The sequence below is a fragment of the Athene noctua genome, chromosome 2, assembly GCF_965140245.1.
Source record: "Athene noctua chromosome 2, bAthNoc1.hap1.1, whole genome shotgun sequence".
Classification (NCBI taxonomy): Eukaryota; Metazoa; Chordata; class Aves; order Strigiformes; family Strigidae; genus Athene; species Athene noctua.
The window spans coordinates 168168084-168192270 of NC_134038.1; the positions used below are offsets into that span (position 1 = coordinate 168168084).

Genomic DNA, 24187 nt, shown 5'->3' on the forward strand with positions numbered 1-24187 from the left:
ATCTGAATGCTGTAGTAATGTGCTCCTGCCATGCTGCAGCAGCACCTGAAGACCAATTAAGCAAATTACCTAAGCATGTACTTACTTTAGACTAGTACTCAATAAGCAAAGAAAGGGATAGTTGGTACATTAAAACTCATGTAGATGTTTCTTCCATTACAGTGGGAATTTGATAGATAAAATGGATAGGATTCTTCTCATTTACTTGTTCATAAAGTGAAAACACAAGGAAAAGCATTATCCAAAAGAAAGCTTCCTATGGGAAGCAGAAACCCAACTCCTCCTTGTGCTTTCAAAAGTTTTCTCATCTCAGTGTTAGGGTGGTAACCTGACATTTATTCTGCAAACATGCACTTTAAAAGACCACATCAGAGTTTTCTGCATACGTTCTGCCTTTCAATCCTTGAACACTCACTTTGGCTTCAAAACTTAATCAGGAGAAAACCTACTTACAGCCCTTGCACTATAGAACTCTAGGGTCATGATGAGCTCCTCCCCCCAAATACTATTTTATTATAACATTTCTATACAGTTCTTTTATAAATTAAAACATTCAAAATCTGCCTTATAATATGTACTATTATCCAAGTTATTTACAGAAGGAGAAATACCTTTTTTCACTGAAGTTTAAAGTAAATTGGTTTAAGATATTGCTGAATAGAAAAGCATCTTTTTGATAAAAGTAGGTCATCACCCACCCCCCTCAAGAACCTCAGTCCTAACAAAGGATTCAATGCAAATAGCAATATGATCAGAAAAACAAGAAAGATAAAAACAGAAAGAAGAAAAGGAAAGGACACAGCCTTAGAGGAATGAGACATTACCTTTGGAGCGCACGATGTAACACTGTTTCTGTAAATTTTACACAAAAATGGCAGAAATAAATTGTAATACATTTTCAGACAAAACTGAGTCTATGTTTTATTAAATACAAGTTTAAAATTAATATTAATCAAGTTGTATGCAGAACAAGGATGCCTAAAAGAGGGCTCTAAATTTTCTTTAGAATACAAGGTACTTTGAAAACTACAGTAAGTCGTCCTTAAAAACAAACCTACAGACATAACCTGCTTGCATACACTATTACAAAGATAAACAGTTAGAAAAGAGAATCCTCCCAACTCCCCTCTAAGTGTCAATCCAGCAGAAGCGTTAGAACACATGCACAACTTTAAGCAGATGAATAACTGATTTAAATGGGTTTATTCACATGCTTGCAGTTACATTGGTGTTCAAATGCTCTACTGAATCCAGTCCTAAGTATATACTTCATAGGGTGGCACCCCATGGCTTAAATGTTTTCAGTTACAAATGAAATGTGTTAAGTCAGTAATTCCACAACTTCATACATTTCATAATTAGCTGACATCTTCCTTGTAGTATGAAGCTTTTCTAAAACTAAGAAACCCAGGTGTTTTCTCTAAAATACACGCATTGCTACTAGATGGTTTGTGTTCAGAATTATAGAAATACACACACATTGCAGATGCCAAAAAGACAAAACATACGCACCAGCTAATCCCATACTTTTGCTCTGGTATAATTCTGAACATCAGCAATGCTTTAAAAACACATTATCAATGGAGCTTATCCATATTTCCCCCCCTCCTCAATAAACTATTAGTTGTTAATTATGTCTCTGCCTATTCCAGCATTGAAGTGATCTGTTGGTTACTTATTACACATAAAAGCTTCCTGTGAATACACAGGCTGTGCACTTCTGATCAAGCCAATGGGACCAGCTTGTGTGATAAGTGCACATATACCACTTCTGCTCTAAGGTGATGCAACATCAGCCCCTTTTATCGGAAATGTTTAGATTTTTATATCACTGTCAACTGTTTTAATAATTAGCTCAAAGGTATTTCATTCACAGTAAAAAAAAAGTTAACTTGATTAGAAAAAGACCTGTTTAAGGACACCAAAAAGACTCAGAAATTAACCACTTCTAATAAGTTTGTAACATTCAGAAATAATTTGTAAAATTGAAACAAGAGTCCCCGCAATTTTATCCTTCATTTAGCAAAGTGGTTAGCTTGTTTGAATTTAGTAACAAGGCATGGCACCACACGTTACAAACATTTCTAAAAACAAAAGAAGCTATTTAGTTTTGAGCAAGAAAGCAGAGCTTGAGAGACACATTAAACCAATAAGCTCAATATGGAATAAAATAGAAATCTAGCAGTAATAGCAAAACAGCCTCAAGTTTTCAATAGCTTTTGAACACAGAGGCAAGAACTTCAAGCATTTGAAGTGGTAACACAAACCCAGGACTCCTCTTTAAGTTGTAATAAGGACATATTCCTTAGTAAACTACATGGCTAAATAACAAGGCAATAAATTAATTATTACATAAAAAATCCCACTGAAAAAGAGTGTGGTTACTTTTTTTTCCCCTCCTATTGTTTTCTTTATGCTTCATTCTGCATAGCCATTTCTGGTTTTGTATTAATTGTCCCTTCACTGATTTTGTATGACAATGGAAATGAAGTTAAGCCCATACAAGCATTTAGGATCAGGAGTCTCATTAATTTTGTAGTACTTTACATACTAATTTTCACAAGAATTGCACTTAGTTTGCATCATAACTTTCCTTTAGCAGGTTTTGTATGGCCACACGCATGATGGAACTGCTCTAAAGAGACCATTATCAGATACCATTATCAGATCAGCTTGACCGAGAAGCAGAATACATTGCTCAAGAACGTCAGTACCCAACAATACAGCCACTGAGCTGGAACATCCCAGAACAGGTCAACTATCCCCCCCCCCCCCCAACTCTAAATGCTCTAGATGCACACCCCCAATAACTAATAATCATCATCATCATCTTTTTGGCAACAGTTCAAACCAGATATTGGAATATATAGAAAAGGGAACAGGATTCTACAGTGGTTCCTGTCAGCACCTACTCCAACCTAAGGATTCCATATCTGAGTATCAACGTGGAAACAGGACAATTAAAGGAAGACTAACACACTCAGGTGGTGCTTAGAACACTTACTAAGTAACTGATGGTTCTAAAAGAAGTTATTCACAAAAAAGAATCAAATTAAATAATAGCGCTATCTGAAAATACAAGTAGCCAATTTATAACCTGGTGCCTTACAGCTATCTTCGACACAGGTCCGCAGTAAAATGTTACAACAGATCCCTTTGGGTAAAGAAAACTGAAATTCCAGTATTTCACAAATCCAGACATTTTAAAGGGATGATGTGTGTAACCTTTCTGCCGGATTTCAACAAGATGCATTTCTTCAGACTAGGAAATGTTTCAGACCCATGTGTGAATAGACATGGCTTATTTAAAGTATGGGTGAATGAAAAACATAGTCCTGCCTTAGCTAAGCATTCTCCTTTCAACCCAACTGTTGCTCCTATTCAAGTAAGGAAAAAAAATAAGAAGTGGGGAAAATTAGTCAACGAGCACTGAACACAGAACTTCTGACATTTTTTTATAAGAAAAATATATATTTTTATATATACACACACATTTCTCTCTAGTCTACTTGTGCATCTTGACAGTTTCTATCAGTGCTTTAATTTACATTCATTCTTTTTCACACTGGCCTCACTGGACCTTCCTAACAATACTTACAGTATCTGTTCCATGCCTGGTTCTCCCCTGTTACTTATAAATGCTTCAAGCTCATTCATGCCAAAGAAATTTCTGATTAATTAAAGAAAGCTGATGATACTTTAGGATTGGCCAGATGTTTGTTCACATTAAGACTAGTCTGAAGCTTCTATTTGAAGTAAAACTGACCGCTGCAGCTCAACTTTCAACAATTTTTAGGCATCGTCTAGAGTCTTGTTGTGACCAGTTTATTAGTGCAGTCCGCCAAAGACATATTTGCTGCCTTATTACTTTCTGTAAAGACTAGTTATTCCAAATGACACTTCTCTGTGATAAGCAGGGAAAGCACTTCAGATGAATAAGCAGAACTGTTATAGTCAGAATTCTTGCTATTATTTTAGCCCTACATGGGCCAATACTTACATAAAAGAAACTTATTTGCACTGTTACAATAGGTGTGTATGATAGAGAAACAAAGAGTTCTCATCCCTGAAGTTATCTATGAAAAAAAATGCAAACAGAGGTCTAAAGAAGTTCAGATGGAGATGAACTATTTCCCTTTCTATAAAACTAGTCAATAAAATTAAAAACTTGTTCAAACTATTTTTAAGAAAATCTAAAGGCTGCCATTGAAGACTGCCTTTCACACAATTTTCAGGTTATACTTTCGAAGACCATTTTTCCTCACAATAAACTGCCGAATAACTGAGCGTTCTTTTGAGTATAAGAAACATTTTAATTGCAGCTTAAAGCATATTACACTAAAGGAAACAAACATTTTAAAGAAAAGCTGTATAAATGCACGGTACATTCCCTAAAGTAATCAGACAAATGTCAGCAAGCAAGACTAACTGCTTTAATATATTGTGTTTTAAGGTTAAGTCAGAAGACGCCTAGATAAAAATCTTTAGCCGTTTCCTACTTTCAATCTTGAAATTCAAACTCTCCATGTTATGAAGCACAAACCAAATTCCACCATTAAAAAAAACCTGTACAAAAAGACAGATTGTTGAACTGTATGTTTCACCATTCATCCTTGCCTATTGGTAAACTGAGTTATCAGACATGAACATGACTTTGCAAGTGACTGTGTACATACACATGTGCCTTGACGAGCAGCCTCAGTGGCTTCTGTACGGAATCTGTAATTGTACATATTCATTCCCAGGATCAGCTGCAGTACTGGAGGCCAAGGGTGGGATTCAGCTTAAACGCATAAACTCCAATATATTAAAGGCATCCACAAGTGCAGTAGGCATCTCAGCTGCTGATCAGATCTCGGCTCAACTGCCAACATCTAGGCATCTTGAGACACCCTACCATATCCTGCCTGCCTTCCAGCTGCTACTCCACGAGTGCAGGGTGTCATGCACGTGCTACATCATATCTGCACTCCCTATCTTGGAGTTCCCAGTGGTGTCTCAAACAGTATTAGATGTCTGCATGCAGAAAAATTTAAAAAGCCCTGGTCGAGAAGGTCACACCAAAGTCTAGAGCATTAGAGCATGCGACTTAGCCAGCAGCCCATTTAAACCTTATCAGTTATATCGGGAGTTTGCTCCTGATCTTGATTCACTTGTCTGACTCTAGGGCAAGCTGGTGCCATATACGACATTACAGGATATCCAAGAAATCTGCATGGGGCATGCAGGTAAGTCAAGATCTTCAGAACATCCACAGCCTTCTCTCCCAGAGTTGAAGCCCAGTAGGACACCCCAGGACACTAAAAACAGCTTCAGATTCCTACAGGCAGCTGATGTGAATCTAGCTTACATGGAAACTATTATGTTTAGGTATCTTACTCTGCCTGAATTCCCACTGAACTAACAATGAATTTATGAAAAAACAGCATTTTTGAGGAAATCTGCATCTTTCAAAATACTTCTGTATTTGATGAAAGTGCTCTCAAATACTGTTAATTTTATTGTCCTATGTAAATTATAATTTAGCATCCAAAACAACTTTAGGTTGTTTTGGCACGTGGGGAGAGACAAGGTGTTTGAACAAGTAAGCTGAGTCTACAATGCATAAGGAAAAGAAGACTACTTCTGAATCAAATGCAGGAGAGAAGAAACTTTAGAGCCCTCAAATGATAGCTGCTTGACTGATGTGATATCATTTAAGTTTTCATGTATACTGTTCAGATAAGCTTAAAAATGGAAAATTATGAGAAGAGACCCAAAAGATAAGTCACCAAGTAGTAAATAGTGAACCAGTGTCTTTCAGACAGCTTATTAAACCACAGGTTGGGTTTTTTTTATATAGACACTGCTTTCCATATTAATGTGTATACATATCCATTTAGACTTATTGTACAGAAGCATAACATCTAAAATTTGGTTTGAAGGTACCAGAAAACAAGCTTTTGACATTTAAAATTTTATCTCTATGGAAAGTCACAACAGTGGTAACTGTGCAAGACTTCCTTAGGTTCCTATTCATTTTCCATTTTTAGGACATTCTTTAGGAATAGACCTAAAAATGTCTCTTATCTGAACTTCATCATATCATATTGAAGGTCTTTTTCAGGCAAAGAAAAAAAAAGAAAGATTCTTGAGGACAGTTTACTCCTTTACTGACGACAGTGAAGCGCCATTCATTCTTAACCCCCAAGAAAGATGGCAAAGAAAAAAATAGTTTTTCTAGTTGCTACCCTGAAATTTACTTTCGAACACCAGTGTTATTTTACAAAGTACTTCTTAGCACAAGCCCAAAGTTATAATCCAGATCTTTCCAAATGCAAACTGTTTAACAAAAGGCAATTTTTAAAGGTAATTTAACAGGAAGATTAATTACATAAAAATTAGCAAGTTTAAAAATACTAATACTGAACCCAGAATACAACTGCTTTAATCAGAAGACCCTGACATATCAGAACTGAGTATTTATTGATGGTAGTTTTCTACAATCTAGCAGAATATAGCTACATACTAAAATGGATTTTTTTTTTTTAAGGTAATGAAGGAAAAAAATCTTATTGTCATCACATAGTTTTACATAGTGTTGGTACCAAAGTAGCTGGCATATGCACAAGTAAACAGAACTATGCAGCGATATGGAAGAAAAGCATGTCAGGAACAAACACTCCAAAATTTTAAAAAAATTTTTAAAAAATCCCCAAAACTGTAAAACCACCCACTCATCCTCCCCAAAATAAAACCCAAACCAAAATGCCCCCAAACTAAATCATAAATCATCATATTTTAAAGAGCACATGCAAAACCATACAAACCACCTCTAGATCTCACTCCCTCTTGTACCCAATGCTCAACTTCTTAAGATTCGGTTGGTGCACATACAAAGCCAAAGAATCTATTTTCTGGACACTAAGAATTTACTGCATAAACCGTATTTTTATGGTAAAAAGAAATGAACAAGGAATACCCACGTAGTACCAGCTTCTAATCCAAATAAATGCCACAAGCAAGTTGTGATAACTAATGTTTCCTACTGTAGCTTACACTGCAGGTACCCACTCAACCCTATTTAAAATAAGGTGGATAACATTATAGATAATTTAGCAATACCATCTTTCTCATGAACAGCGCTTCTCTGTTTAAGAAAAGCTCAACTGTCATATCACATCTACTCACATGAAAAATTGGGAACCATTGGTATGTTTCCCTCGGTTTGCCATTGACAAAAGGAACGCTCTGTCATGTTTGAGAATAAAGTTTTCATCTGTTTGAAGAAAAAATATGTTTGTCAGATTTTCCCTGACAAGGAACACAAGTCTAATTTTCTTAGTAACTTATGGATGTTATAAGGAGAAATTTTGCTGCTGCTAAAGAAACATAAACAGGTTGTAAAAGACAAAAATCAAGTTGAAACAAGCCTCCCGGAAATTACTGTAGAAGCAGTTACGAGACAAAATGCATTCTTTTTTAAAGTTTCAGATATAGCACAAATATTTCTAATGAAAAAAATTTTAACTCATTATTAGTGTCTTCAATAAACACTAGATTCTCACAGACCTGGATTTAAATCCGTCATTTTCTGAATAAGAACAAGGTTGGCAGACTTACTGACATCCTAGAACAAGACTTAAAATACATGATACCATTATTTACAGAGCATGCACCTCAGGTAGAAAGATCTAGAGAAAAAACCCATTTCCCTGGTATGGCATGTTAAGATAGCCACCTATCCACTCAAAACTCGAAGTCTCAAAACGTACAAGAGAAAAAACCCTAGGTATGAATGAGAAACTAAAGAACATATTCTTCCTGCAACCTAAGTATAAAATCGATTAAGACCAAATCTAACACGCCTTTTATATTCCAGTGAATTAAAGAGGACTTTTGGTTGTACAGCGTAATACAAACCCAGGTCTTCTGAAGTTCATTTTGAAAGCTAGAAATAGTAATTTGAGTGTACAAAGCCATTATTTTTAAGATTACATATCGAAACACAATGCTGCATGTTTAGCACTCACCACCTTTAGAAACAAACTCTAGTAACTTCTTAGCAAATGGATCTATTCAAGACTTTCTTTTGACTAAAGGCTGCAGTACTCAACACCAAACCATGTCTCTGTTTAAGACAAACTTAATGGTATGCACTTGACCACGAAGAGCTACTTGCAAAACACACAGAACCAGGGACTGTTACATAAATACATACAGTGCCTTTATTAACACTTGAATATCACAGCAACTACCTGTTTTTTTTGCAAGAAATCATTGCATGTCGAAATAAATATAAACTCACCCTTTTCCTTCCAACAACTGATTTTAAAAAGAGGTAAATGTAAATTTATTTACAAATTCTTTGCAAGTAAAATAACTTGTGTAGCATACAAACATCAAACACTTTCAGAAACAAACATTAAGCATACAAACCTTGAATAGGGAAGGGGATGAAAGGGACATTAACAAAAGAAATAACTGTTTAGAATACTGGCATTATTTCTAGCTCTTTCTAAGAATAAGTCATTAACTCTCAGAGAGGTTAGACACAGAACTCTTCATTTCTCCAAGCAACACAGATATCCATCTACAAATGGAAGTATCAGTTGTCTATATATTTACTAGGGAGGGTACAAGGGAACAGTTTGAATTTGTGTTACTGAGCTTTTGTCTCTTACCTTTTCATTTTGCAAAAGACCACATTCTCTATAAACAAAAGAATATGTTGACAGTTTTAGGCAGGAAGATAGGAGTTTATTCATGAATAAAGTTGCCTAACCGCCATGTTGAAAGTCATGTTATACCAATAATGTTAGCCTTAATTAATTGTCAAAGTTAAATATTACCAAAAAAATTATCTGAAAGTCATGCATATAAAAAGAATTCTCATGCAACATTAGTTTCATGCAAGAGGTGATCTATAAGTAGACCTGTTTTCATTAAGTAGCTTGGGAATCAAGACTTGTTTATCTCAGAACTGAATAAAGAATCCACAAAGACATATTTCCTCTTACCTTTAAAATAGCCACCATAAATAGATTCACCTCCTTTCCCATTACCTATGCATTAAAAAGCATGAATTAAACCCATTGTTTCATTTATGAAAGAAGCTGTATGTAACACCCCACCCATTCATAACAAACCAGGATACTCTTGTCAGTTACTAGTATCTGAACATAAGTTTTTTAATTAAAAGTCACAGCTGTGTATTATCACGTTGACACTCAAAATACTGAGAAAGAAGACTGTCACAGTGCTTCTGAACACTGGAAAGTCTGAATCAGGGCTCCAAAGGCTAACCCTTGCTGGTATTCGCTAAAGCAGCAGCAGACAGAAAAACAGCAAGCAAAACAAACCAAAAAAAAAAAATACAACAGTAGGTATGACCAACAATCTTGCCTGGCTCAAAGCAGCTGAGACCCCACCTGAACGGATGAAATAAAGTAGCCAGCAGTTTTAAATGCACCCTTACTTCTACTTGACTCTCCTAACACCGCACCTGTATTATCAGGTACAAGATTTCAGGACACAGTGAAGACGACAGACATTATGGTAAGGACAAGTATTTCAAGGAAGGACAACAGGCTAAAACATTACGTTCTACACATACTGCAGGGAAGGAAACAAAAACTCCTGGAAAAATCTCCTTTTAGAGACTTACCCATTAAACACTTCTAGCTTGTTTACTACTTTATATTTTTTTTTATTATTTTAATAAACAGTATTACTTATTATTCACATAGTTATGTCCCTGTATCAATACAACATTACTAGTGATGCCTCTACTGCAGACACAAGACAAAAGCAGTTAAGCCTACAGTTTGGATTTGAATCGTTTTAATAAAATAGGTGTTACCAGCTCCAAGGTTTTTTCTTTAAACACATTTTTCTAAAAAAATATTCAGTTGAAACATTTTAGAATTTCAAAAATTAACAAAGAAATGGGTGATCTATGCGACACTCCACTGCAAATGCAGTATTCTTTATGGCACCTTCCATGGCATTTTCTACAGTTACATTATAACCACATAAGTTATAACATTTCTGTTCCATTTAAAACATTTCAGTTTTAAAAGTGTATTTTACCTTCGCTGAAGTCCCCACCCTGAATCATGAAGTTTTTAACCACACGATGGAATGTAGTGCCTTTGTAACATAGCTTCTTTCCAGTTGTTTTGCCAATTCCTTTTTCACCTGCATGAAGGTTAAAAAGAATCTACAGATTGTCACTGAATAAATTCCAATGGGTTTATATCCATTAGCATTAGGCAGGTAAAAGAGCCCTCAGAATAGCACAACTATAAAAGGTGACAGTCCTACCTGTTGCCTTTTCACCCCCCATTAATAGCAGAAGGGACCCCTTTACATGGGGACTCTCAAGGGAAAATTAGGTTTCTTAAAAAAATTTTCTCCCCTTCTAAGAAGGAATGTACTTATTAGCAATCCACTCAGGACAATTTATAATAAAACAAGAGTGTATGATAATGATGGATTAACTACTTTCTGTGGTTACAGTGACACTGCTACATTAGCTGAAGTTTACAGCAGAGTCCTTTTCAAACCACCTATACATCTGATGTGCCAGCTGAACCCCAGAACAAAAATCCAAGCTCAGAACAGGCTTCAACTCAGTTTCAGTGTGCTCCACTCTTGAAAAAGTGGGATTGAGCTACTCCAAGCATGTGTCACATCTTCACTAATCCATGCACAGTGCCAGACCACCCCTTAATGCCAATCTGCCCAACACCAACCCTCACCATCTCAGTATGAAACCTGCACAAAACATACACCCATTTCTGAAAAGACTGACAGAACAGGGGAACAAAGCTGTGTCTACAAGAACCATTCCAGGACAAACTGAATGACAATCATAACCAGGAAAAAAAAATAAAATCCCCCAAACCATAAACTGGGACCAGGGCCATTCTTGTCCAGCAGCAGAAGCCAAGCCAGGCCGTGGTACTTGTTAATCCTTTCTGAGCCTGAGATTTCCTAAGAAGCGACACTCAGCAGACTCCCAGTGCAGCTGTAGTTCAAGCCTACTGGTGATTTTTGAGAAAGACGTCCCAGAACCTCAAGCTTCGTTAACATTTCTTCCAAAATTCAGAAGAAAAGCTGCACTGAGCATATTGATGAGGGTGCTATGACTGGCAGGGCAGAGGTCCTACGCAGTAGGTTCAGTGAGGGATTTATGCTGGTCCAGCCAGGGAACATAGAGGACATTGACATTAGCTTCCAAGAAGAGGGTAGCTGGCAGAACACAACCCTTAAGAGTAATAGGTATATTATACTCTGTGCAACAGCTGAAATCCTACATAAGCCACATGCACAAGAGATATTCTGTAGTGTGACAGGACACATAACCCAACATTCAGTTTCATCCCTCCACGAGTTACAGAACAAGCATTTGACACTTGGTTCCATACCACAGTGCTCTCAAACGCACGTGTACTCGGTACCCAGAGATCTATTTTTGCGATCTATTGTTCCTCCACCCAAAATTAACTGATCGCCAAAGCACTCCAAATTTGCCATTCCAAACAGCCACTGCTGCCAGGATGATGGCAAAGAGCAGTTTGTGGTACAAAACACACTCATGGCATTGTTGTTTATCATACTTGTAGAAGCCTTCACACAAGAGAATACAACTTACTTTCCATTACCCTGGCTCTCCATGCCTCTTTCTACCCCATTTTTATTTTCCACAGAAGTTATCCAGGAAAAGCTATTTCTTACAGGGATAGACACACCTCCTTTCCCCCAAAAACATGTCCCTCTGCTACAGCACTGGAAAACCCACATCACTCAGTACCAAGGAGTACATGCCTAAAGTGTCCTGGTTCAGCTGGGATAGGGTTAAGTTTCCCCAGCAGCGGGGAGGGAGCTCTAGCCAGGTTATTCGATACCATGCTGACATCAGGTCCGGGTGCCCAAGCGCGGGAAGAGCAGGGACAGCTTTTGTTCATCGTCACTGCTGTATCCTTATGGTATATCTCTTGTCCCGTTCATTGTTATTGCTGCTGTTGTTGTTCAGTTTATTATTTGTTGCACTGTTGTATTAAATTTTTCCTTATCTCAACCCCAGGGTTTGTATCTCACTCCCTGCCCCGTCCGGTCCAAGGGTGGGGGAGGGACAACGGCAACATGGTCTTGGGTCCCGCAGGGCCTAAACCACCACAATTGTCTACTCATTGTAGTTCTACTCATCACCCTCTACAAATCCCTGAAAGGAGGTTGCAGAGAGGTGGGGACAAGACTCTTGCGCCAAGTAACAAGCGACAGGACAAGAGGGAATGGCCTCAAGCTGCCCAGGGCAGGGTCAGGCTGGCTCTGAGGAAGGATTTCTGTGCAGAAGGGGCTGTTGGGCATTGGAATGGGCTGCCCAGGGCAGGGGGGGAGTCCCTGAGATCCCTGGAGGGGTTGAAGAGTCGGGCTGACCCAGCGCTGAGGGATCTGGGGGAGTTGGGAACGGTCAGGGGGAGGTTCACGGTTGGGCTGGAGGACCTTCAAGGGCTTTTCCAACCGGGGTGATTTTGTGATGCTGTGATTGTTGGTCATGTCACAGCATGTCTCTCAGGCTATGAAAAATCCCCTCACAGAATGGGATCCTGCACTGCACTCCATGTAATTGAGCTGGTACATTAAGGTGAGAGGTGAGCTGTAGACCATGGCCAGAAGTTGTAATCCCTTTTTGACTCTCCTTTACAGTATTGCTAAGACAGCATAGTCCCTATCATAATAAATGACAATACTTGTGGTGTTCCCTTTTTTTCATGCATGATACAACTGTGGTTAAAATCATCTCTCAACTACTTCCCCATAAGCCACAGACACTTTAGACAATGTGCTTAAACTACTGGCCAAATGGTGAAATTCCTGCAGGAGATGTATTATGTCATTCTGATTTTCAAAACCAATCCTTGGACTCCCAGTCAGGCAAAAGACAGAGACCAGTTGTTCCTCTGGTCAGAGCTGCAGCACCTCCCTTAAGCTCAGACACTTTTCCACAACAGCCACTACAAAGCCCATGGGCTGGGCTTCTTTTTTGTTTATGGCCAAATACTAGTTTTATTCTTTTTGTCCTAAATGTGCATTAATATTGTCTGGAAAAAAAAAAAAATTGTCTTTCAGCCCCATCTACTTGCAGCCTTCCTAAGCAGTTCTTTGCATGTGCTGCAAATCCCTTGGAAATGGGAAGGTAGAAGAGAACTTACACAGTGATTGCAAGGCACAGCCCATTAGCTGAGGAGGGCACAATACAAAGGCCTTTATCAAAGTGTCCTTCTCCCTTTAGCAGGTAAACTCTGCTCTAATGCCCTAACACCCTGCACTGCCAATCTGAGATATTTTGCATTAAATGCCCAATAGTGGTCTCCATTCGACGTTATGAGAAGTTCCTGACAAAGCATCAAAGAGCAGATGTGTAGTTGCCAAAATAACAAGTCAGTGTTTTTTTTTTTTTTTCCTCTGCAGGGCAGGGGCTGTTTATTCTTACAATAGTACATACTTATGCTCTCGTTAAAGCTCTTCATAATTAACAAATCAGCAATTAGACAGCTATCTACCTTTTCTCCTATCAGCATAAGGCCACTCTAACACATGCTGTGCAGACCAATCACCTTCTTGTTCACACAGCATTAACTTCTCACAGTTCAGTACTTTCCCACAGTTCAGTGTTGCAGCTGTCCATTGCTTTTCCCTGCCACCTTGGCACAACTCAGCAGTTTCTTATCTTTCTTCTAAGGCCGTCTTTTCATCAAAGCCTAGCTGCTTCTCAAGGGCTGCACAGAGCTGACAGGCCGATGTCAACTTGCCTCTCTCCCACACAGATGGGCTTGTGTTTATTCAATAGGTGGCCTGACTGAAGGACCTGCAAGTCCAGATGTTTTAATTTAAATGCAAGGAGCCGCTTGCTGTCAAGGCAGACAGCACTCTTTCGTAGGAGCCAGGTCTATTTCTGACAACAATGTCAGGCTGCAGGAAGGCAGCCAGAATCACCCTGTCCTCCTCCATCTGTTGCTGGCAAAAATATCCTGACTTGCCTCACAGATTATAGAGGGAGCAGCAGGCACAATGAAGGGCACAGTATTTCAAACACTGGTCTCCAGTCTTTCTCTCAGGGCATATCACTTTGCCTTGAGACAAGTGAAACCCCTCTTCACAAGGGCACAATGGAAGTGCACAGTTCAGGTCAAGGTACTGCGAGGTCCGTAAGAGCGTAAGTGAGGTCACGTGGCACTCTGCAGTGTGTAAAGATACCTTTATCATCCACAAAACAGGTCAGTATCCATACACACTGAAGGAAAAAGAACATGCTGGACTGGCCTAACATGCAGAATCCAGAATTTATGAGGTACAGAAGTGTACAACGCTTGCAGTCTGCTGCTACGATATTCCATTATGTAGACTATACGGTCCAGAATGGGATAGCATCCCCTGTTATACAGCTACATGCCTCCTTAGATGAGCATAGAACTTGCATACGGCTACACAAAGATGTCAGCACCAGAAAGCGATGCTGTACTGAGTAAACCTCTCAATTCAAAGATTTCTTGCAAAGGACAAAAAAATATACCTGATAGGAACTCACACTTCTGTGATGACTTAAGTTCTACGAATAGATCTTGCTGTGACAACTGGCAGGAGTCAGGGGAGCCTGACTTCTGGAAGCAAATGACTTATTTGGTCTCTGAAGACGGTATAGCAGCTCACAACTCTAAAAATTTAAAGCAGCCCTTCACATCTCAGATCTGGTTGCCAGAGATCAGTGCAATCTTACCACTACAGATCTCCCATCACAGAATTGCTGCTCTTCTGAAGATAGGCTTTGTAGGTCCTCTAACATAATCCAGGCAAATACTGAAGCAGTAGCCCATCTGGAATGCTACATCAGTCCACAGGGACAAGGGAAAGTATGTACCAGAGAACTGCTGGATGACTAAGATTGGCCTGATGCTCCGGGCCACAGCTGTTGTCTGCAGCACCATGCAGGAGGCAGCACCCTGCTGTAGGGTGTTCAGTTCCGATGCTGAGGCAATCAAGGTTCTGACAGGACAAGGCAGGAGGGCAGGGAAAATGGCACACATAATGCAGATAACTAGCTGAACAAATACTGGAAGAACTTGTCAAGGAGCAGAAGAAAGGCAGACATAACAGTTGATAAGAAAAAACCTCAGGCAAACTGAACAATAACACTGATGTAATTAGTGCAAATAAGAAAAAAATTAATGGTAGACGCGTGACCCTAGCCTCCAAGCTCAGCCATCCTGAAGTCAATGAGCAGAAAAGAGATGGCTTCTACCAGCAAAACAAATTAATGTATCTTTATTCTCTTAAACTTTACGTTTTACAAAAGAAATTAAATTACTTCAGGTTCTTCTATATGCTTTTCTCTCCCACACAGAATTTAATCATGTTTTTATAAGCAAATTTTTAAAGATATCTGCCAAATCATCATTCTGTCCTATGAGTACGCAAACACAATTTGCAAGAATGAAAGAAATGTTTCAAGTAATTTTTAAGTCTGCAAGTCTGATCTCAAGAGGAGACCTCCCAATTTTGTGCTTACTTTCAAATGTTCTTCCAATTAAAGACAGGCTCCAGCTGAAGACATCAATGAAACCTGTATAGCCAGCTGTAGAATTCAAACTGGGATGCAATACAGAGAAGTCAGACTTCTGGGTTTTTTTAAAGTTGTTCTTTCTTCTGCTTGTTTCTTTCCTCATCATCTCCAACACCTCTTTATAACGTCCACATAATATTTTTTTAGCTAAGCTGCTGTAAGGATTTAAACAATCCTTCAGAGCTACAGAACGTGAGGCTCAGACATTACGCTATTCAGTCTACTACTGCATTTTACTTCTCATCTTTTTTAATCTATTCTGATTAAGACAAACTTCAAACAAGTTCCCATTTTTCTATGATAGTTGTACCATTCTTTCCTATCCTCAGTCCATCCCTAGGTATCTCTTTAATAAGCCTAAGCGAGAAAAAAAAAATACCAGAAAGCAGAATAAAAAGAGGGGGCATCACCACAGAGATCTCAAAAAAAAAAAAAAAAAGAGATATGTACTGTACCTTCCACAAGTTCATAGTATTATAAAGCTCTTCTAAATCTTCAGTGAGATTATCTAAAACATATCACATTCTGGGATTTGAGCTCTGACAAGATGAACTTTAAGAAGTTAATGCATAAGGCTATCAACAAATTTGTTTCATATAACCAGTTAGCCAAAAGCTGTTCACTAAGGCCAGATGTTAAAATGCTGCCTGGAGAGTCTTGCTGGAGTGTTTTAATGATTTGGGAAAGAGTTATTTCATGTACAAGGTAGGGGCTTCGCTGATGCAGTTAATTCAAGGTATACTGCAAGTTGCTGAGCAATTAGGTATGAAAGACCAGGAGATGACCAAGAGACACAGAATGCATTCTTCACATAACACACACCAATTTCTGTAATAACCTAATCAAGATTAATTTAAGTCACAGCTGAAAAATCCCCAAGGAACAGCGTAGACCAAAAAAACCACCCACCAAACCCTTACTAACCTCACTCTTTCCATCATTAGAACCCATTTTAAAAAAGTTAAGTCCTGCTTAAAAAAAAAATGGGTTAGAGGGTGCTACATTACACATAGACATTCTTTTGCTAATGCTGTCTCTTTGATTTCACAGATCTCTCCTCTCTTTACTCCCACCAAACAACCCCAGGACTTCTAAGGCACCATCATATCCCCTTTTAGTTTTTCATTTAGCTAAGAATGAAAAACTTTCTCATATTTAATAGATGCTCCTGTCCTCTGATCCCTGCATAGCACTTCTATACACCTGAAAATTTTAATATAACCAACATTTTATATAAGAAAAATATTCAAAATTTTAAGTAGTGTCCTAAATCAAGTGTCACCATTATACTGTGCAGTGACATTAATACTTAATGTCTATCCTGATAAATCCTAAAGAATCACTTGCCTTTATCACATTTGTGTAACTTAAGTCATGAATAATTCCACCATAGTCCCAGCCTTGTCAATCACTTCTACCTACAGGAGCCCCACATTAACGACAAAAATAATGATTTTGTTCCACGAATTCCCCGTTTTGCATTCTGTAATGATGTATTATCTCCACTACTCTAACTCACAGTTACAGAATACCACACTATTTCCTGCTATACATTATTCACATCCTCCTCAGCAATAACCAGTCTCAGCTTTGTTTCTACCAGAAAAAAAAATGACTAGCACTATTATTATGCTGTGGTTTATATTTGCATAAACAAATAATAATTGTAAGAAACATTAACATTCTTAAATATAAGCATGTTACTTACCTGAGCACAAGCAAAGGAAGTTTTTGCAAGTCTTCGGACATATGTCTGAGAAAAGCTGAAACATAATTCGACCAACTAGAAGATTAAAAAAAAAATGAGAGTTGTATAACTCTTCATAATGATATAAGAAAATCTGCATATAAATAAATCATCATGTTTTAAAATTATAATTTACTGAAAAAGTTATTTTGTCAGAATAAGAAAACACGTCAAATATGTATACAATAAAACAAGTGGCAGGAAAGAACGATATCATAATTGTAAAAAAATTAAGATTAAGTAATATCATTATATCTCATTTATTAAAAATACTAATGATTCCACTTTGATTCGAACCTGGAAAGCCAAACTGATTTACTAAAACAGTTTACCCTGTCAATTCATTTTTATTTTGAAAAAGAAAATATTTGCCATAAATACAGGCCCTCAGAGAGCTGGGGTAATTTCCCCTCCCCAAGTACTATGTTTATACAAATAGATTAATATTTACATTTCTACAGTTTTCCCTGTGATCATTACCTAAAAATCCAACTGACTTAGTCCCATACTGTGTTAAGGATTATAGATACATTGGCACTCTTGGCCTAAAATCCCGGTGTTTGAAAAAAACAAACAGATGAAGCAAATAGTGAAGATGAAAGGCAGACAGAACAATACTAGAAGTTTCAGGATTAAGGCTCCACTTGCCAGATACTATGAAAGAAATACTACTTTCTGTCTAGGCAAAGTCAGAGTAATAGTAATTTTCACTCTCAGCACAGCTACCCCCAATGCTACTGGTGGTAGTTAATGCTTTGTACCTTGGAAAACTATTAAAATACTGCTGAGGAGTGGTTTAATATAAAGAAAAACTTTTTTAGAACAGATTCATATTTTCCATTTTATTTTCCTAGATACTTGGATGTATATTACTGAAGACAAAACCCAAAAACCTCCCAAATATATGAACTCTTTAAAAACCCCACATAATTAGCAAAGAAAAGGTTGCTATCTCTACAGGTTGTGAAGTAAGCCATAGAATTTACACGGTTGGCCAGCATTACGAGGAAACCAGTAACAATCTGTCAATGAGCACTACCCTCTAGTGGTGTACGCTGGTAAGACTTCAAGGATAATTTTTTTTAAAAAGTAATGCTCCAGGAATTACTTCTCTTTTCCTTCCCTTAAAAAAAAAAAGTAATTGACGTTCAAATGTATTTTATTCAATACTTCATCACCAAGAAAAATTCTGAGAGGCTCCTCAGAAACTGCATTCAATTTTAGGGCTTTGTCCAAACGTATATAATTGCCAGTAAGGTGAATTGTTGGTCCAAAAAGGGGAGGAAAAAAAGCACCAAACACACAGGTACCACCTGTATGTACTCTTAGACAAAAATTCAACATGTCTTCAGCTGTTTAACTGTCTGCATTTCAGTAACTGCAGTATGAACATTCTCTGAGCATTCATCATTACAGCAGGAAAATGGCAGGGCCAGTCTTCAACAAATGAAGAAATAGCAAATATGCAAAGACCTCACATTAAACAGTGGTAGCTGTAACGACCGCTATGAAAAAGACAGCTATTTAAAAGCGAGGAAACCATTATAAGCTATGTGGGCTGAAGATTCATACAGAGAACACAACAGAGAAGACAGTTTAGTAAAAAAGTAATCAGTTTTCATTATAAGCGCAGTAATTCAGGAAAGTAGAAATCCCAGTCCTCTGCTCACAAAAGCACTCAACAGAACAGTGACCAAGGGCTTTAGAAAGGCATGTCCAGATTTCCTCTTGTATTTGCTATGCAAAATAACCTAACACCTTTCAGGGAAAAAAGTTGTCACTACCCCATTTTACCAAGAGCAGAGAAAAAAGCCCAGCTGCTGATTTACCAAGGTGACAGCTGCCAAATAACTAATAGGTGTTACTGCCTAGGGGCTCCAAAAGGGACTTTTGCCCTCAGGCATAAACTGCAAAAGCCTTATGGCTGCAAGACCTTGTACCATATAAAAAACCCACCATATTTAGCACCTTAAGCACCACTACATCTGTCTTCTGGTGGAAGAACGTCACATTAAGTTCCTGAAGGTGTCAAGGCAGAGCACGGAAAACGACATTCATAACTAAAGTATCATGATTTCAAGAGTATCTTTCACTAGTGCTTTGTCAATAGTGTCGTCTGCTGGCTTCCCATGCCTCTCAACTAGACTGTTTGTAATGCACTTATCCAACAGCAAACCTATAGATCAGGTTTAAAAGATAAAGCCATCTCCTCCATATAATCTGTACTGCTTACTGTGTTATATCCAGCTATACAAAATGCTGCCATGTGCTTATAATACAGAAACCACATACTGTGTATCCATCTGGTAGGTTACTATCTGTATTTTACTGAAACTGCATGAATACCATTATCTCTGCAAGGTTATATTTTCCACTGACAGTCAATTAAATGTGCCAGAGAAAGATCATGCACATTTTCACACCTTGATCAGAAAAGCACATATGAAACAGCTGTTAATAAAAAAATAAAAATCTGTATAAAATGTATAAAAAATATGCTTAGAACCTACGAATCTTTCTCTTACCTCTTCCCTCGAAAAGAAAAAAAAAGGAAACATCTTAAACTTGGAACTGAGGTATATGCTGACATAGCACAGATAAAAAAAGCATTCAAGCCACTATTAATCTCCTCAGATTTAGACCCTCTTCTCTGAAATGATCCACCTTTGCTGTACAGAGAAAATTTCCAATACTTTAACTTTATCTCCCTGACACAAAGGTTAAGTTATCTGATTAGGCAGCAAGCTTTCTGTGACTAGCCATAAGACTTGAATAGTAAATTAAAACAAATTGGTGAGAAGAGTTATTCAAGCAGGTGAAGTCTGCTCACAAATCTATCCTGATTCCTCAGTCGGGTGTAGCCAAGGAATGAGCCTGCAGAGATATCTCACTTCAAAACTAAAGCAGAAAACACTGGGATTCTATTTTTAACAATTAAACTCTCACCTGAGATGCAAATCTTCCAGTACCACAAGGAAATTATACAAACTATTAAAATCTTTATTTTAATGCATCAGACAGACATATCATTTTAGTGTAATAGAAGACTGATTCTCACCAGCTCATAGCTATGAAGACATGTATGTCTGTACCACAGTGTAGATTTTACAGTACACTACTGTACTTTTTGTGCTAGCCAACACCACGGAAGTTTATCCAAACATAACTTAACATTTTCCTATTATTTGTAAAACAACACTTTGATTAAGTACCCTTGTTCACAGGCTTTTAACTTATTTTCTGAAGACAGTTTTTGATAGAAATTAGTGATGAAATAATTGTTTACATTACTTGTAATTACAAAGTGAAGCATATATAAAGTCTAAGGCGTTCTGAAGTTTGATTTCATAAAGTGCTGTAGCTAATAAGCAATAGAAATTATAGAACCACAAGACATAATGAACAGAAATAATCCTATTTCAGAACTCTATTTTCAAACTGAAAGACGAACACTTTTTTTTTTTCCTTGAACCCCTAATCAATTTTTCAGCTGAGGAAGAAATAGTGCTTGATTCAAAGTAAGTGGTTAAAAATTCAGAGTGTAAATATCCATGCTATACTGTAATAAGGACTCCTGCTAGCAAAGTTCATTAAAATAATCATTGATTTCAAATGTTTATCCAGTAATTTCCTTCAATTTAGATGGTTAACTTTTTAGAAACAACCTCGGGAGCCAAACACATATTGCTTGAATGTTTAGGCCATAAAGGTGCCAACTTCAGATAGAGACTCCCCGAAAACCCCTAGTTATTCAAAATTAAGTTTAAATATCTTGGTTTTGTCTTTTCCCAGTTTCTCAGAACAAACCAAGTAAGAAGCCGCTGCAGCACCTTTCCCAGTATATCACCAGGAATATCCTGCTGAAGGAGAAAGTAGGGATGAGAACCATTAAGACAGCTGATGCACATCCCTTACAGAGAGAGGCCAGGATGTCTGCCAGAGGCCCAGAGGCTTAGGTAGATCTGCATACAAGTTTAAATAACTGCTCACTGAAGTGACCATACCTTAATTCTGTTTATTTATCCCTAAATTTGTGAATTGATAAATCATACCAATTTTAAAAGACGGCTTTAAAGTAGAAATATGACTACAGTTTTCAGAAAAATAAAAGCTTACTGTGGAAGAACAGGTTTTATTTAAAACATCAGTTAAAACAACGGACGTTCGAGTTCCCCCGAGCAGGGATCTATAGTCTTGACACATGAACACTTTGTTAATGCTTCCTTACCCCACCTTACACTCTTTGCAAGAAAAGCCTCCATAAACTTCTTTCCCCAGCTGTCTACTAAGCCCAGTCTTTCACAAATACTACCTGAAGCTCTCCCCATTCCAATCTCCCATGGTCTCCACAAAAGCACACATTTCAGTTTAATCCTATGTGCATGTTGTAGGTGTTCAAATCCATTGGTGGGAGGGACCCAAAAGAAGGGAGAGATGCTGTCTCTGCTAGTATCAAAATAAATGCTTATTCCTGATTTATTCCCGATTTATTCCCCATTTGCGCTTTAAAAATTATGAACAATGTATATTCATAAAAATATACTTAACAGGCAACTTATTAAAAGCAGCCTAAATTTAGACTTAAAACACACTGACACAAAGCCTATGAAGTTTGCCCCACTGCAAGAGGCACATACAAGCAGGCATCACGTTTTACTCCAAGATTCTGCAGCTAAAATTAAAATATGGACACACAAGCTGTAATAAAGCTTCTGAAAGCACAAGCAAAGTCACAGTATTCACTCCTGTATTTGCTAAGGGATCTAGTTAAAGAGTAAAACTAATTCCCACTCTGTAGCCCTCTCCCCTCTCACTTATGTACACACCCCCCACACACCTTTTGCCACTTCTTTTCATCTAGTTTGTGCACTGCTCTCAATTTTAATTGCTACAGGTATCTTGACAAACACGGGGTAAGCAAAGCCTGTAAGGCGAAAGCTAAGAGTCGGCAGCTGCATGGGGGAACATTTTTGGACTCCAAGCAGCCTACACTTAAAAAATTACAGTTTTGTATTCCGCAGGCAAAGAGATGTTTCCAGTACTGCGAGAGGCACGTCCTCTTATTCTCTGCATTTTGTGGAGAGATGTTAGTTCAGCTTTTCAGTTTAGACAGGGTAGGGGCAACGTCTTACTTCCTAGCTAGCAGCAAAATGCAAGGCCATTCTTTTCCCCAGTTCTTTCTCCCTACATCTAATAAAAATGAACAAGCAGATTAGCTTACTGCATTAAAGTCAAGTAAGCAAAATGTTAATTCAGAAATCTGCTAGCAGTTTAAAAGTTAAAATTAATACCTCACTAGTATCAGCAGGAGAGCGCACCTCTCAGTGCTTCATGTCATCTGGAAGCACTGCGTTATCATTCATACTTGTTTCAGCTTGTGAAGGTCATCTTACAGCTAAAAGAGCAATGCTTTTAAGCTTTTTCAACATAACAAATCTTGAGACATATCTGCATAGTGACTTAATAGGCTAGAAAAAAAGCAGTATAACCAGGTAACACCCAAGTCCTCACACCATCGTTTTACAAATTTGCACATTTTCCTGAAAAAATACAAGTCATTAGTCAGGTGCAGTAAAAACAGCAGGGCTCTGAATTTGATATACAGCTGTGAGATTCCTGTTATTTTAAAGAGAAAACAACTACAGCCAGCCATGAACAGAGCCAAAGCCCTGTCCAGGTAACCAATGCTCTGCACCACCAAGAACACTAACGCTGCAATTCCTCTCTGGCACCGCTATCAGTCATCAAACCCAAGTAGATCCGAGAGAAAAAAATGTAATGCACTTTCACTCGTGATGCACAGTGTGTGTGTGTGGGGGGGACACACAAGGCAGGCAGTAAGAGGTATTGTGAAATGGGAGCAGGAACATGTGCATAAAGGAAGAGCAGAAGAAAACTGCCAGAGATAGATTCTTCAGATGAAGTCTCAAAGCAAAAAACCGTAACAAAGATTAAATATGCAAGCGAGATGAAGAATGAATTATCTTTGCTACAAACCAATGCCATCAAACTACCATTCCTGAACTAGAAACCGACACAACCTAAAACATTTTTAGTGGTCTCATTCCATAGTAAATCTGAATTTAAAGCAACAGAAAACGTTAGAACTTCATTTGCATCAACGTTTTTCTCTTCAATAAAAGTATTTTAAATAACTGTGCCTTTTCTGAATAACTCAAATAGAAGTTACAATAGCAAGAGATTTACAAATATACCCTACCAGGTTACTGAAGGTAGAATTGATTTTTTTTTTTTTTTTAAATTTTGGTGACAATAAAAAGCAAGCCAAATGGCTTACAGTTACACTTGAATGCAACTGAAATTTGAAAATGCAGGGCTATGAACTGTTTCAAAGGCTTTCGGAGAAACATTGAAGGAGAAAATGAAAGTGAAAGCATAATGAAACCACGTTTGTCATTTTTCAGAGAGACAAACAGTAGCAAGATAAAGCACTGAGTATATGTGAGACAATTTATGCAGTGATAAATTCATGTTCAAAAAGATGGGTAAATCTGTACAACCATTTTTACAGAGTGGGCAAAGCAGAAGAGGGAATCAAGTAACTACTCCTGGATTAAAACTCACAGTCTACCACTTAGAGGTGATTACATATCCCATAGGAAAAATATGAGTTAAGGGATGGATTTATTTTAATTATTTTTTTTAAACAGGCCACCTGGTAAGATATACAATGCTTCCATGGTCAATTCTTCCTTTACATTTCAGAACACTCATTTTGAGCAGGAGGAAAGATTAAGACCGGATGACCTTCTGAGGTCCCTTTCCAGTTTTAATTAGTGTATGATTAAAAATACTCCTAGGAGCACCTCCCT

At 37.8% G+C, this 24187-nt stretch overlaps 1 protein-coding gene across 5 annotated transcripts in view; it reads right to left on the reverse strand.

Annotated features, from left to right (window-relative positions):
* Positions 1-24187, reverse strand: part of NKTR (natural killer cell triggering receptor) — a 51682-nt gene that overhangs the window by 26636 nt on the left and 859 nt on the right. For 4 of the 5 annotated variants that reach the window (XM_074901102.1, XM_074901100.1, XM_074901101.1 and 1 more), the window contains exons 3-6: positions 17316-17390; positions 10072-10179; positions 9000-9044; positions 7171-7258 (exon numbers count right to left, since the gene is read on the reverse strand). In XM_074901102.1, coding sequence (XP_074757203.1) covers positions 7171-7258; positions 9000-9044; positions 10072-10179; positions 17316-17390 — 316 coding nt within the window. Of the gene's footprint in view, positions 1-7170; positions 7259-8663; positions 8692-8999; positions 9045-10071; positions 10180-17315; positions 17391-24187 lie in introns of those variants that run through there. The other variant, XM_074901103.1, reaches the window with a different exon arrangement.